Source organism: Lithobates pipiens, unplaced genomic scaffold (genome assembly GCF_037356315.1).
Source record: "Lithobates pipiens isolate NorthernLeopardFrog02 unplaced genomic scaffold, aLitPip1_a1.2 Scaffold_16, whole genome shotgun sequence".
Taxonomy (NCBI): domain Eukaryota; kingdom Metazoa; phylum Chordata; class Amphibia; order Anura; family Ranidae; genus Lithobates; species Lithobates pipiens.
This window is the reverse complement of record NW_027507748.1, coordinates 248345551-248359834: the sequence shown is the minus strand read 5'-3', so window position 1 is coordinate 248359834 and position 14284 is coordinate 248345551. Positions and strand designations below refer to the sequence as shown.

General features: G+C 39.9%; 1 protein-coding gene across 2 annotated transcripts in view; it reads left to right on the top strand.

Annotated features, from left to right (window-relative positions):
* The window catches only part of PIK3C2B (phosphatidylinositol-4-phosphate 3-kinase catalytic subunit type 2 beta), a 935041-nt gene that overhangs the window by 580709 nt on the left and 340048 nt on the right, over positions 1-14284 (top strand). For both annotated transcript variants that reach the window (XR_013274472.1, XM_077481256.1), the window contains exons 15-17: positions 1524-1666; positions 5972-6160; positions 8097-8190. Coding sequence is in view for 1 of the 2 variants with exons in the window: in XM_077481256.1 (XP_077337382.1) it covers positions 1524-1666; positions 5972-6160; positions 8097-8190 (426 nt within the window). In the remaining variant the exon portion in view is untranslated. The remainder of the gene's footprint in view (positions 1-1523; positions 1667-5971; positions 6161-8096; positions 8191-14284) is intronic.

Genomic DNA, 14284 nt, shown 5'->3' with positions numbered 1-14284 from the left:
CCATCAGGGTATGGAACCTCGGTTCTCCAGCTGTTTTGAAACTACAAATCCCATCATGCCTCTGCCTCTAGGAGTCTTGCAATGTCTCATGGGACTTGTAGTCTCAAAACAGCTGGAGAGCCAAGGTCCCTACCGATTGCCAATAGAACTCATAAACGGAGAAGAAGAAAGGAATGACAATGGTTCACTAAATGATGATCAATCTGATTAGCTAGAGTAGACATGCTGATAAGTATTTTAACTCTCTAGGAAGGTTTAACTTCATCATCATTTACTTTTTTGTTTTGGATATTAGACTGGCAGCTTGTTAGATACTTTTCTGCCAAGTAATTTAGCTGTTCAGCTTCTCATCTAAAATATCATTAAGAGCATGGCAGTGCAATTTTTGTGTTTACCCCAGATTTGATTTGGCAGACAGTGTATTTAAACATTACTTTAGCCAGCTAAACACCTGATTCCATACCCCACCTATGTAGGGTTTCGGTGCTTTTGACAGCTTGTCCAGTTTTGGATCATGGACACGGAACAAGGCATTGGCACATTAATTTGTAAAGTACAGCGTAAGTGAAAGAAACACAGAAACTGGTGTCAGAATCTGAAGTTTCCCATCAGGTTCACTTCCCTAGAGATCCATAAGCGATTCACAACACTCCCTCTGCTGATTGTGCATATGCATGGGTGTATTGACATCAATTAGGTGTCCTGACACTTAATTGTTATGTGTCTGACACAAGGACCAAACCATTCATATGTTTTATTTATTAGAGGTATTTATATAGCCAGTAATTAACTCTCTTACATCCATGGGATCTGTTAAACTACCAGCCTGTTTTTTGGAGCTTGGAAGGAAACTCTCGCAATCAGAGTAAACATGCAAACCCCATGCAGGTAGTGTCCTGGTTGGGTTTTAAAACAAGGACCCTAATGCTAAGGTAGAAGTGCTAACCACTAAGCCCACTGTGGTATACCAGATACATGTGACTATAAGGCCTCATGCACACTGGACTTTTTACAGTTGCTGTTTTTGGCTTCAGACATTTTTTTGCAGCCAATAAACTCCCCAGCATGTTAACCTGTGTATCCATGCACACATAGGCTGTTATCAGCAGTTTTCGGCAGGGGCGTTTTCTGGCTGGGAAAAACCCCAAGAACTAGTGGGTTTTGAGAGGAGTTTTTCAGCTTTAAAAACGCTCTATCTGAAAAAAAACACCAAAAAACACTGAAAGCAGCATCTATTCTGCATTTTTCAGCATTTTTGAGCCTTAAGCTTTTGTGGAGGTATAATTTTGTTAAATAGAAACCTAAAAAAGCCTTAGCTGAGATTTGTGATCGAAGAACATTATCTGTTTTTTTTTGTTTTGTTTTTCTTCTCAGGCAGTTAAACATTCTTTAGTAACTGCTGATACTCATAAAATATCTAGATGTTAGACTTTTTGGGATTTTAGCTGTGTTAGATAAGGAAGTTTGTGGTTGACAACAACATTTCTTTAAAGTCTGTTTTCCTATTCTCTGATCCTCTGCAGATCGATTTTCCTACTTCTGCTTTTGATGTAAAATTCTCAAAACCGGAAAGTAAAGCCTTCAGCCCCAGATACGAAATATCCAATTTACCTGAGAAAGATAGGAGTCAACTGCAAGAAGCAATGCAAAAGGAGTCCTTATACTGGTGGGTGCATTGTAAAACCTTCTAATAATTTTACTATGCTGTAATACCATATAAAATAACCTTCATTTTTAACAGATTACTTAAAGTGATTGTAAAGTCTTGTGTTTTTTTTTTCTCTAAAAATAAACATAGTTACCTGCCCTGTGTAGTGGTTTTGCACAGGGCAGCTCAGATCCTCCTCTTCTTAGGTCCCTCTTAGTCTCTCCCAGCCCCTCCCTCTTGTCGAGTGCCTTCACAGCAAGCAGCTTGTCAAGTCGAGTCACAGCTCCCTGTGTCCATTGAGAAACGGAGCCCGGTTCGGCCTAACCCCCTCTCCTGATTGGCTAAGTGACTTTGACAGCAGCGGGAGCCAATGCCGCTGCTGCTTTGTCTCAGCCAATCTAAAGTAGTGCCCTGGACAGCCGAGGCACTTGACATCGCTGGAGAGACGGAGCTCAGGTAAGTATTAGGGGGTGCTGGGGTGGCTGCTCCACACAGAAGGTTTTTATTTTAATGCATTAAGTTAAAAACTTTCTGACTTTACAACCCCTTTAAAAAGGCTCAAATTATTAAGAATATTATAATAAAAAGATATTGTAATTAAGAAGAATGTGACCTGACATATCCACAATGACAAATCTCCATCCCTATTGAACATTTATACAAAATGAAGAATAGAGTAAGACTTTAAATGTGGGATGTCAATGCTATAAACCATGCATAAGGTGTAAATGTTTTTTTTATTAAATCACATGTATATATAAAACAATCATATTAACTAAAATTCATATAATGTATATTCTGGTTATATGGTTACCATATGCAAAAAGACTGACAGATAAAATTACAGATACACATTTACAAAAATGGCATAATGTAGATGATACATAAATTGTGAATATGAACCAAACTTGTCTGTGCACCCTATAAAATCTATGTGTTTCATGGCTCACGACCATTCGTCATAAGTTTGATGCAAATATAGGCTATAAATGAGTATAAAAAATATCTGTTATTAAATCATACCCAAAAGAGGGGAACTAATAGGGAGCAAGGGGTCTGGTACTTACAGATAGGCTCCAAAAATGTGCCCAGCCTTTAAAAATGGAAGCACGAGGGCCCTACACAAAATGTCTGGTCCGGGACTGATGCTGGAATAATGCTCAAATCGATAAAAAACAGACGGGTGTGGATATGTTGACAGATGTTTCTGCTACAAGCAGAAGGGAAATGGGGACACGGCACATATGCAGTTCAGCCATGTACTGAAAAGAACACAAGAAATTTTTACTGTTAATAACAGAAGGAAGAAAAGTCCAAACTGTGGCATAAGGACCATTTGTACACTCTGGAAAATGTGTTCAAGCACCAAAGCCCAAGCAAGGTCATGTAATTTGATTAACAAAAAAGCATTAGTATTGTAATCATTTATTAAGAAACAAACCGTTTACTGCATCTGTGGAGCTGTTTACCATTTCTAAGGTTAATCAATATCTTTTTCATTTTTAACATCAAATTTATTAATGAACACTGCTCAAAAAAATTAAAGGAACACTTTTTAATCAAAATATAGCATCAAGTCAATTAAACTACTAGGATATTGATCACGTCAGTTAAGTAGCAGAGGGGGTTGTTAATCCATTTCAGCCACTTTGGTGCACTAGATGGGCAACAATGAGCAATGGTTTTATAGGTGGAGGCAACTGACATTTTTTTCCCCTACTTATCTTTTCTGACTGTTTTTCACTAGTTTTGCATTTGGCTAGGGTCAGTGTCATTACTGGTGGCATGAGGGGATACCTGGATCCTATAGAGGTTGCACAGGCAGTCCAGCTCCTCCAGGATGGCCCATCAATATGTGCCATTACCAGAAGGTTTGCTGTGGTTCCCAGCACAGTCTGAAGAGCATGGAGGAGATTCTAGGAGAGCTGGACAGGGCCAGGAAAAGTTTGAATATTAAAATTGTGGAGCTTTGGGCAGTTTGTGCTTGCTCTAGCTTACTGGACAAGATGGCTCCAGATATTTCCAATCAGAGTCCAGTCGGACAATGCCACGGCAGTGGCATACATTAATCAACACGGTGGAACCAGGGGTCAGACTGTCCAGATGGAGGTGGATCACAATCTGGTTTGGGCAGAATATCATGTTCCAGTTGTGTTCTGGGTTTGGAGAATTGGCAGGCAGACTTTTGTCAGCCGTTGGCAGTTGGCTTCAGAGGAGTGGTCACTTCATCCCAAGGTGTTCAGTGCGATTTGTCAACGTTGTGGGACTCATGAGTAGATCTGCTAGCCTAGATTCAATGTGAAGCTGGAAAAAGTTTATCTCCAGAAACAGTGATCCACAAATGCTAGGAGTAAATGGCCTAGTGACGCAATGAGACTGGTTCTTTCTAATTTTGTTTTTCCTCCTGTTCAGCTGATGCCACATCTGTTAGGCCGAATTCAGCACAAATCACTTTTGAAAGTCACTTATAAAGACATTATATATATCACTTTGGAAAGCTACCTACCTTCTATTCTGTATATGCATTTATTTTGCCTTTTTCACATGTCAATATCATTATTTAATTTTACCAGCAATTTATATGTATATTTACATGCACATTTATTAAAGGATTTGTCGATATGTGGCATATATAAGCGAATTTCACCCCATTATATGTATATTTTATCAATCACTTCCCCAGTGGGGTTTTCAGGGGAGGCAGCAGCCACACTCGTACCTAAGTGCGGAATTCTACTTACCGGTACCTAATATCATCAAAATGTACACAGCTTATTCATATAAAAAAAAATTATCACAAAAGTTTCTTTAAAAAGATATTCTCTATTCCCTTCCTTTATTCACTTCTCTTGCCCATTCTCTCTACACTTCCTTTATACTTCTCCTTTCTTTAATACGTAAAATCCAGTAAGACAGTACAAGTTCCCTAAGGGATGTCTCCAAGATCGCTGTCAATGAAATAACAAGGGACGATAACTCTTCTTCCTCTCTGGACACTCTGCTTGAGCATATTAAGACCTTCTTACTTCAGCTAATAGCTGTTCTTGATAAGATCTGTTTTGATCCTGGAACCCAAATCGAGTTATGTTTTGCATGCTAACGCTGTAATGTTGTCACTGTACTGTTTACCATGTTGCATTTGTATGACCAAAATTGAACTGTATTATTCTTTTTTTTTATGTTCTCATTGTTCAATGAAAACCATTTGAAAAGAAAAATATATAACATCCAATGGGCAATAACAAGCCCGCATATGTAAAATCAAATATAGAGGTAGCAGTCAGATTTTACTTAGAGCTTGCCTTTTTTATATGAATAATTTGTGTACATTTTGATATTGTATACTGTATATCAGAAGGCCATCGTTAAACGCCCATTTCTTTACCAGAAAGCCTTTATCATAGGACTTGGAGGGGTTATGTGGCCTGGTGTGAGTCCAGTGTGAACCTAGGATAAGGTTCAGATTTTGGATTTGGTGGTTTATTTCCAGAGGCCAGTTGCCTCTCATTCTTTGATGCATACTTTTGATCCTGGAACCCAAATCGAGTTATGTTTTGCATGCTAACGCTGTAATGTTGTCACTGTACTGTTTACCATGTTACACACATGCGGACCGTTCAGATCCGCCTGTCAGTTTTTTAGGCGGATCAGAACGGTCGCTCCATACAGCTCTATGGAGCGACAGATTTCAGTGGTGACATGTCCGCTCACATCCGATCCACTCCGCAAAATCCAGATGGATGCAAACCCTTTTTTCCATCCGTCTGGCGGATCTGATCAGATGGAAATGGACAGATGTTCCATAATCATCCGATCCCCCCCCATAGATGGACTTGTCAACGGAGCGATCCCCGCTGAGCAAGCAGATGCTAAATACGGACAGACCCATGTGAAAGGGGCCCAACAAGTGTTTTGAGGTAATTAGTTGATTAGAGTGAGACACCATGAGTCTACAATATTGAACTTTTTCACAATGTTCTAATTTTCTGAGATACTGAATTTTGTGTTTTCACTCGCTGTAAGCCATAATCATCAACATTAAGAAAGTACTGTTTGAAATAGATCAGTCTGTGTTTAATGAATCTATGTAATATACGAGTTTTACTTTTTGAATTTAATAACTAAAATTAACTTTTTGATAATCAAATTTTTTTGAGATGCACCTGTATGTGTTGTGGGTTGGTTCAGCATGTGGACTGATTGTGAAAGTTTGCATTAATTGTGCTGTAAAAAAAAAAAAACAATAAACTGTTTGTTTCCGTCACTTGTCTACAGTTACTATTATATAATCAGTCACATTGTATTGCTTTTGTTATATTCTAGGCTGACAGATGTGGATAAAAAACGACTGTGGGAAATGCGCTATTACTGCTATTCTGAATGCAGCTCTCTTCCCTTGGTGCTGGCCAGTGCACCTAGCTGGCAATGGGCATGCTTGCCAGATATATATGGCTTACTGGACAATTGGACTCAAATGAAACATCAAGATGCTCTGGGACTGCTTCATGCCACGTATGTGATAGCACTGCTAATTCCTTTTGTTATATATTCTAGTTAAATTGATTATCTAGTTTTAATTATGCATGAGCTAAAATGCATCTATAAAAATTTGATCATCTTCTTCTTTCATAAAATTGTTACGAATCTCCCTTGCTGCTAGATTTATCCCAGTTACAGTGGAAAAGAAAGGTATTTATATTTACAGCTGTGTAACCAACCATTCCTTTAGAAAGGATAAAAAGGTTTTGTGTGTAGGTAATTGCTAGTGAACTAGGCACTCCACTCACCACCACTTCCGGTATGTTAAATTTATCTAGATCCAACCTTTTTTCAGTTGTGGTAAATGTTAAAATCCCTGTCATGTTTTTGTGGCTGTTTACTTCACCTCCCACCCCTGATAAGTTTGAGGAAATATTTTCAAAGTCAGGGGTGGTCTCCCAGTGGGTGCACAGACAGCAATAAAAACCTGCCATGGCAAAACCATACAAGTTCTGGTTGATATTCACTTTTCTGTAGCTTTCAGGATTCTTAGAACTGCAGACACCTGAAGATGCTAACAATACCCATAGTTTTCAGGTTTGCTGATCACATAATCACTGTGATAGCCAATCACATTGACCACATGATCAAGAAAACCTATCCCAAAAAGCCAGCTCTCCCTAGTGGGAATGGGATAGATGTATAGACGGGAATTTCCAAAGTCTTTGCCAGACATTATCTGTAGCATACATGGCAACCAGTAGCCTTCTATCTTTCATTTTCAAAGTTTAACAATGCACAACTGCTTCAGATTCTGCTAATGTTTTGTTAATCTCTTTACCTTGTGCCACAAAACATGCCTTTCTATTGGCCTCTGAGGAACATGTGTTGCAGTGTATGATGTGGGAGGTTTGGGGAGTTTCACTGCATGCTTTGAGTAGCTTTGCACACAAAAGTGGCTGCTGTTAGCAATATATATGTCAGGGCTCGCCACCAGTTGCCCCACCCAGCCCCTACCCTCCCCCGCCCCCAATTCCGCTCCTAAACATGCCCCCATAAATTATCTTGTGAAATTACATTTTTTATGCATGTTTTATGCAGAATTAAGTTTAAAAAAAATAAAAAATATTAGCAACAACTTTATCAGTGCCCCTCAGCACAGCCTCACATGTGCCCACCATTGCAGCCTCAACTCTGCCCACCATTGCACACTGTGCCCATCATTGCAGCCTTACTGTGCCCACCATTGCAGCCTCGCCTGGGCAGAGGATGAGAGAGGATGGCTGAGTCATGACTGAACGAAGAGGAAAGCCACGGGATCACAGAGTGGGATAGCATGCTGGAACAGCTTACATTACAATTGCCTTTGCTCTGCTCGCTTTCACACACAGCCCCCCTCCTCCTAACCCCGCGCCTGTGATAGACAGAATGCATCCCAGCATTGGACCCTCGTCCTGTCTATCTCTCATCCAGCGGCTCTCCTCTTCCTCCATACTTTCTTCCCCCCTGGGCGATTGATGGCAGAAAGGCTCCCGATCAACCCTGCCCACCGTCAGTTCTCCAAACCCCCCCCCCGCCCCCCCAGCCCAGCTCCTCTTCAGCCCTCATTTTACACTCACAAAATGCGAGTAGGCGAGTGGAAAATTTGAGGGCTGATATATGTGGCCCTCTTACTGCATGACTGGCACCCTGCAATTTAAACATTGGTGACACCCATATTCTAATGCATGAATGCATATATCTTTTGTCATTGTACATGCCAAGCAGCTGAACATTTGTATTGTCTTCAACTTATTAATAATATTGTTAGTGAAAAATCCAGCAATTTTTATATGTGGATAGAGAGAAATGTTAAAACACACTCAGCTGTGTTAGCACTAATACAGAATAAAGACAATTCATATTTGCAAACATTTTAATTGTTTAAACCCCTCCCTCCCTCCCTTTTTTTTTTTTTTTCTTTTATTAGATTTCCAGATCAAGAAGTGCGACGTACAGCTGTGCAGTGGATTGATTCCATATCTGATTCAGAGCTTTTGGATTACTTACCACAGCTTGTACAGGTCAGTTTAATACCCAGATAGTACTTGATTTAGGTTGCAATCATTTCTTTACAAGGTGCAGTGTATCACAGCACATGGAAACCTATTTTGGGCAAAGTCTATGTCCATTTGCAGAAAGGGTCAACGGTGACAGCCTACTTTGAACCGGTCCACAGCACAATTTCAACATCCTGGATGCATTTCTGTGTGCACATTTTTGATGCATTCTAGCGCGTTTTTGATGCATTCCAGTGTGCTTTTCCCCCTCTTTTTTTCTTCTTCTCAAATGGGGACGTGTGCATCCTGGTGCATTTTTTATGCATTTTGCCATTCCCGAAATGTTCCATACAGGAAAAAATGCAATATGTTCTACTTTTGACTGCACTGGAACACACTGCACTGGTGTGAACTAGGGCCATCTGAATCCATGTTAAACACTGTCCTTGCGTTTTTAACAGGAATGCAGTTATGTATTGGCCACTGAAAACTATTGGTCGAAGATCAGGATATTCGTGTTTTGCTGATAGAAGAAAAAAGGTGCCAATAATGGCATGCTGCCCCCAAGTAAATGCAATATCACATCCCATTGACTTCAATGCAAAAACACCAGCCACATTAATTAAATTTAAAAACTTTTTTTTTAAACGGATCGTTTCAGTTTTCGGCCAAGTGCATCCTGAATGTTCTGTTTCTGTTGTGGCACCAACATTTTCATTTCGGTGCACCATTTATTTTTAATGCAGAATACAAATGCACTGGACTGCATCTGGTGTGAACCAAACCTTAGTGCAAGTGTTTGCACGGGAATCTAATTTCAGTTGTTTCATGTATTATATAGTCCAGCATTTATTGTGTTAAAAGTAACTTTTACCCATCATGCACATTTCCAGCACAGAGTGGTGTTTGTGAAAGGCAGCAGTTAACATGCAGTGGGTGTTTCTGTATCTCAAGCAGGCATTTTTTATCACAATCAACACATTAATTACCAAATTTGGTGGATAGGTGCTGTACACAATTACTAGATGAAAAACTAATGGTGAACTTGTAGGTAAGTCGAGAACCCTAGCTCTTATGCTGATTTAACATTAATTTACTCGGAAACCTACATTTACAGAGATATTAGTCACATTTGAATAAATTCAGCTCATTTTTTATGATTCCAGTTCATGGTAAAAGTAGAAAAAAAGTGAGCAACTTAAGATACCTTAACTGAAAACAAAAGTTGAATATATTTTCAGCAAATAATGGAAATACCTGTTGTTCTTTGGCAGAAATACCATTCTTGCCACTCCAGTAGCATGAACTGAAAGCACAAACAAGGTTATTTAAACTTTTGTAATTATTAGTTTGTAATTGAGATAAAGAAAGGATGACCTGTTTGAAGTCCATCATGAATGTCAGCCACACTGAGTTAGCATATCCATCCTAGGACATGAAGATTGTGATTTGTAGAATTACCAAGTAAAAAGAAAAGAAGCTTTGAAGCTCAAAAACTAGTGCAGCTACCACATCTAAATACTAGTAAGCTTTAACACATGGATTTTTTTTTTGTTTAAGGGTAGGACATTTTTCACATAATTGTTAAAATCTGCATTTTTTTTTGCCATAAAATTACTCAAAACATTATATATTTTTTGAAAGCAGAAGCCCTGGAGTATTTAGTGCACACAAACACAATATAATACCCATTTTTTTTGTAAAATATAAAATATGTTATTGCAGCACGTAAATTGATATCAAAGATGTCAATGTTGGTCAAAGATGTCAACACAGTGAAACTAGAGGTGGCAAGATTCTTGTAGCTTTTAGCTTCATTTGTCACAGAGGGAAGGGAGGGAACAGATGTTGTAAAATTGATTAGGCGGCTATAGAGTTCTTCTGATTACTTTTACAAAAAAGCCAATTGCTGGCTCTAAAAAATAATTGTACTAGGATCAATTGTACTGCCAATGTATAACCACTTCTGGTCCAGTATGTAGATACAGTATATGTATGCTGGGTGGGGAACAAGCTTCTTGCAGCAAGAAAGTCGTTTCAGAAAGGATCCCGATCTCTGTACTTATAACATAGCTTAAGGCACATCTTCCCTTTTCTGTCCTTTGCTATTGCCATAATAATCTCAAATACAAATTTTTAATCATTGTTTTAAATGTTTCTCATATTGTGAGGTATTTTTAGGTTACCTTTTTCTTTAGTCACATAATGTGTGATGATGAGCTGCATAAAAAACAAGCAAAAAGAGAGACAGTAGCACAAGCATGGACTAGGGTTAAAAGTGCAAAGTTGCCCACTATTTCTGTTGTCCTAAAAGCCTCACCCTATAGCGCTTCATGAATGCGTGCATTTATGAAAACGCACAACAAAATTGTGCTGTTGATGTGCCACTGATTGTTAATAACACCCCCAAATGTGGTAAGTAGACACGTGTTTTTTCGAACATAAAAAGCACGCCAAACACATAGTTAAAGCTGTAGTAAACCCGCTATTTTTTATTTATTTTTTTAACACCTGCAAAGCAAAAGGCAAAATGAGCTAGTATGCACCGCATACTAGCTCATTATCAAATACTTACCTTAGAACGAGGCCCCGACATCTGGCACGATCCACGCCGAGGGAGCTGACATGCTCCCTCGGCGTTTCTTCCGGGTATCGCGGCTCCGGCGCTGTGAGTGGCCGGAGCCGCGATATCGTCACTCCCGCGCAATGCGCGCGGGAGATTTCTTTCCGGCCGCCGGCCACTGCCGGATTTTCAGGCCGAGAATCCCCTCGTGCGCATGCGCCGCTGCAGTCAGCGGCGCATACCGAGGGGAATATCTCCTAAACCGTACAGGTTTAGGAGATATTTTTTTTACCTACAGGTAAGCCTTATTATAGGCTTTCCTGTAGGTAAAAGTTACAAAAAAGGGTATACAACCACTTTAACACATGGAACTCAAAATGGTGCATAAGCTACTTTGCCACATTAGTTGCACGTAAGACAGCCCATTGAAAGAATAGGCTGCCCTATCCATGCAGCATGACAACACATGATAGTGTGAATGGGTTAAATAAAAATGAACCTAAAAGAGGAAAAACAATGAATAAGGACAAAGTAGTGTTTAAAAAAAAAATCACTTTTTTTTGGTGATATTTAATTTATTTAATTTACCTTATATGTAAATCATACAGCTGTGATTTAAAAAAAAAATACAAAAAAAAATAAAATAACAATAACATACAACATGATTCCTTTTGGAGTATTTTGTTGTTTTTTGTTTTGTTTTTAGACTGTAGAAAAAAAAAACTACTAATAGCAACTTGGAAAATGTAGAGAAACAGTAGACCATTTTTGGTGTATTTTACTGCTTTGTTTTTGAAGATATCAAATAGCAGTAAGAACGTTGTAGAAATATTTGTTAGTTTTGCTATTTCTTTTAATCATTAGTGGGGTAAATGAATGTTCATTTTTGACCGCAATGACGAAAAAAGTCAAAGAATAGAAAGTTTTTCTCTAATGTGTGAAATGCTAACAGTGTATGTGTTTTTTGTCAAAGTCCATTCATTCAAAGAAATTGAATGATAAACTGCGTATTTTCTGAATGGAAATTAGTTGAGTGTAGTGACCCAGGGCTCTGTCCTGGGGCAAATTCTGTTTACCCTGTTCATAAATGATATAGAGCGTGGTCTAAATAGTTCAATCTCAGTATTTGCTGATGATACGAAGCTAAGCAGGGTAATAACTTCACAGCATATTATGGAAACCTCAAAAGAAGACCTCAACAAATTGGAGAGGTGGACAACTACATGGCAAATGAGCTTTAATATTGATAAATAAAATGCACTTGGTTGAAAATATGAATGCAAACTACATGCTAGGGGAGAACCCCTGGGGAAATCAAGGGTGGAAAAGGATTTGGGGGTCCTAGTTATTGACCCTATCAGTGATAGCTTGCAGTGCCAAGCTTGCAGCAAGCAAGGCTAGCAGAATGTTAGTATGCATTAAAATGGATTTATTTAAGAGATAAATCTATAATTCTACCACTTTACAAAACTCCGGTATGGCTACATATTGACTATGCTGTCCAGTTCTGGTCAGTAGTCCTCAGGAAGGATGTGATGGAACTGAAGAGAGTTCAGAGAAAGGCAAGAAAGCTAATAAGGGGGCTGGAAGACCTCAGTTATGAGGAACGGCTACACAGATTGAGCTTCTTTTTCCTAGAGTGGGGATGTTTAAAGGAGAAGTATGGTTTTGTTCGTTTTTTCCTCCATTATACTTACCTAGCTGGATGCAGCATCGGTTCGATGCTGCCTCTGCACTGAGAACCGAGCTATCGAACATCGCAGACCGTTCAGTTCTCACAGCTCCCCGAGCAGAGAGCTACTGACTGTCCATCAGCAGCTCTCTGCTCTGCTCCTCCATGCTCACTGGAGCACTGAGCTGAAGAGGGGCGGGAGCGGCCGTCTCAGGCTCTCAGAGGCTCGGCTAGACTGGCATCAGCCCAGACACCTTGCGGATCCAGACTTCCATTGTCGTAATAACACGGTACCTGGATTAATTCCTGTGATGTCAGCAGGAAATGGGTCATAGAAATGCAAAACGAATTCCATTCCTGTGACCCATAGGAGAAGCCCAGCCAAACAAGCTTAGGCTTAACGTCTCCTTTAAAGTGGTTGTAAACCTACCTGTAATATTTGTACCTATAGGGAAGCCTTTAATAAGGCTTCTCTATAGGTACTCTAAATATCTCCTAAACTAGCTAAGTGTAAATGAGTAGCCTTGTTGAATTAAAGTATAAAGGCTTTTTTTTTTTTTTTTTTAGTTTTGGATGGAGTGGAGAGGGATTAGAAAGTCTGTGCTCCCATTAGGGGGATTCACTCCCTCTATCATGTTTACCATTATCATTGAAGGTGAAAGTAAAGCAAAAATCCCAAATGTTGGGTTGTCCCCAGAAAAGTAATAATGGGGACACTAGTTGTGGTGACTTGGGGGTCCCCAAGGAAGTGAAATCTCTGCAATGGGACACACATGGCGAAAAATTACCTGACAGGGGTTAAACCCCCCGCTCTATCCAAAAGAAAAAAAAAAAGAAAAAATTGTATCATACTTAGCATAATTTTCTTTTCCTGGTGCCTGTCCATGGCAGCATAGCCATGACAAGCTCCGCCTTGGCTCCTCCCTCAGGATCAGTGAATATCTTTAATAGAGAGAGTTAGAGACCCCCCCCCCCCCCCAGCATTCCTACTTAATATAGCATGCTGTGGGTGGCTTTGTGTGCTGCCACGGATAGGCTCCAGGAAAATAAAATTACGCTAAGTATGATACAATTTTCTATTTTCCTGGTGTCTTCACGGCAGTATACTCATGACAAATAACTAGCTAGATGGGTGGAATCATGCTTAGAAAATAATTAATTTAGAAGAGAGTGCACCGCTTAGCTTTAGATAATGCTGCCTTGATGGCTGGTCTGCCAAAATCAACAGATGAGAGAGCTCCTGGATCTACCCTGTAGTGTTTCATGAACATGTGTTGAGATGACCAAGAGGCTGCTCTGCAGATGGTTTCAACTGATCCGTTTGCTCTTGCCACCCAAGAGGCAGAAACCGACCTGGTGGAATGAGCTTTTTTCAAAGTGTGTGGTTCCAGACCCTTTGCCCTGTATGACTTCTGGATCAACTTTATTATCCATGATGCGATTTTCCTGGCCGTCACTTTGTTGCCCTTGTTTTTTTCCCCTAGGGATAATAAATTGGGTGAGCTCCTGAAGGTGGCCATGGCTGGGGAGGTAGTGTCTCAGAATAACTGTTATATCAAGTTCGTGAAGGGATTCCGATTCTTGCTTGGAAAAGTCTGGTAGAGTCCAGGGTTCAGAGAGGCTGGTAGAGGAAGACACTTTGGGGACAAACCCACAAACTGTCCTAAGTTCCGTGCTGTCCAGGTAGAAGACGATGTGGTTTTCATCCATTCCTAAAGCTTGAAGCTCTTTTACCCTTCTGCCAGATGCTACTGCGACTAAAAATAATAGTTTCAGTGTTAGGTTCCATAGTGACGTGGTTTCTGAAGGAACAAATGGTTTGTTGGACAAGGCTTCTAGAAGAATGGAGAGGTCCCAGGCGGGGGAAGGCCTGTCTGACAGGT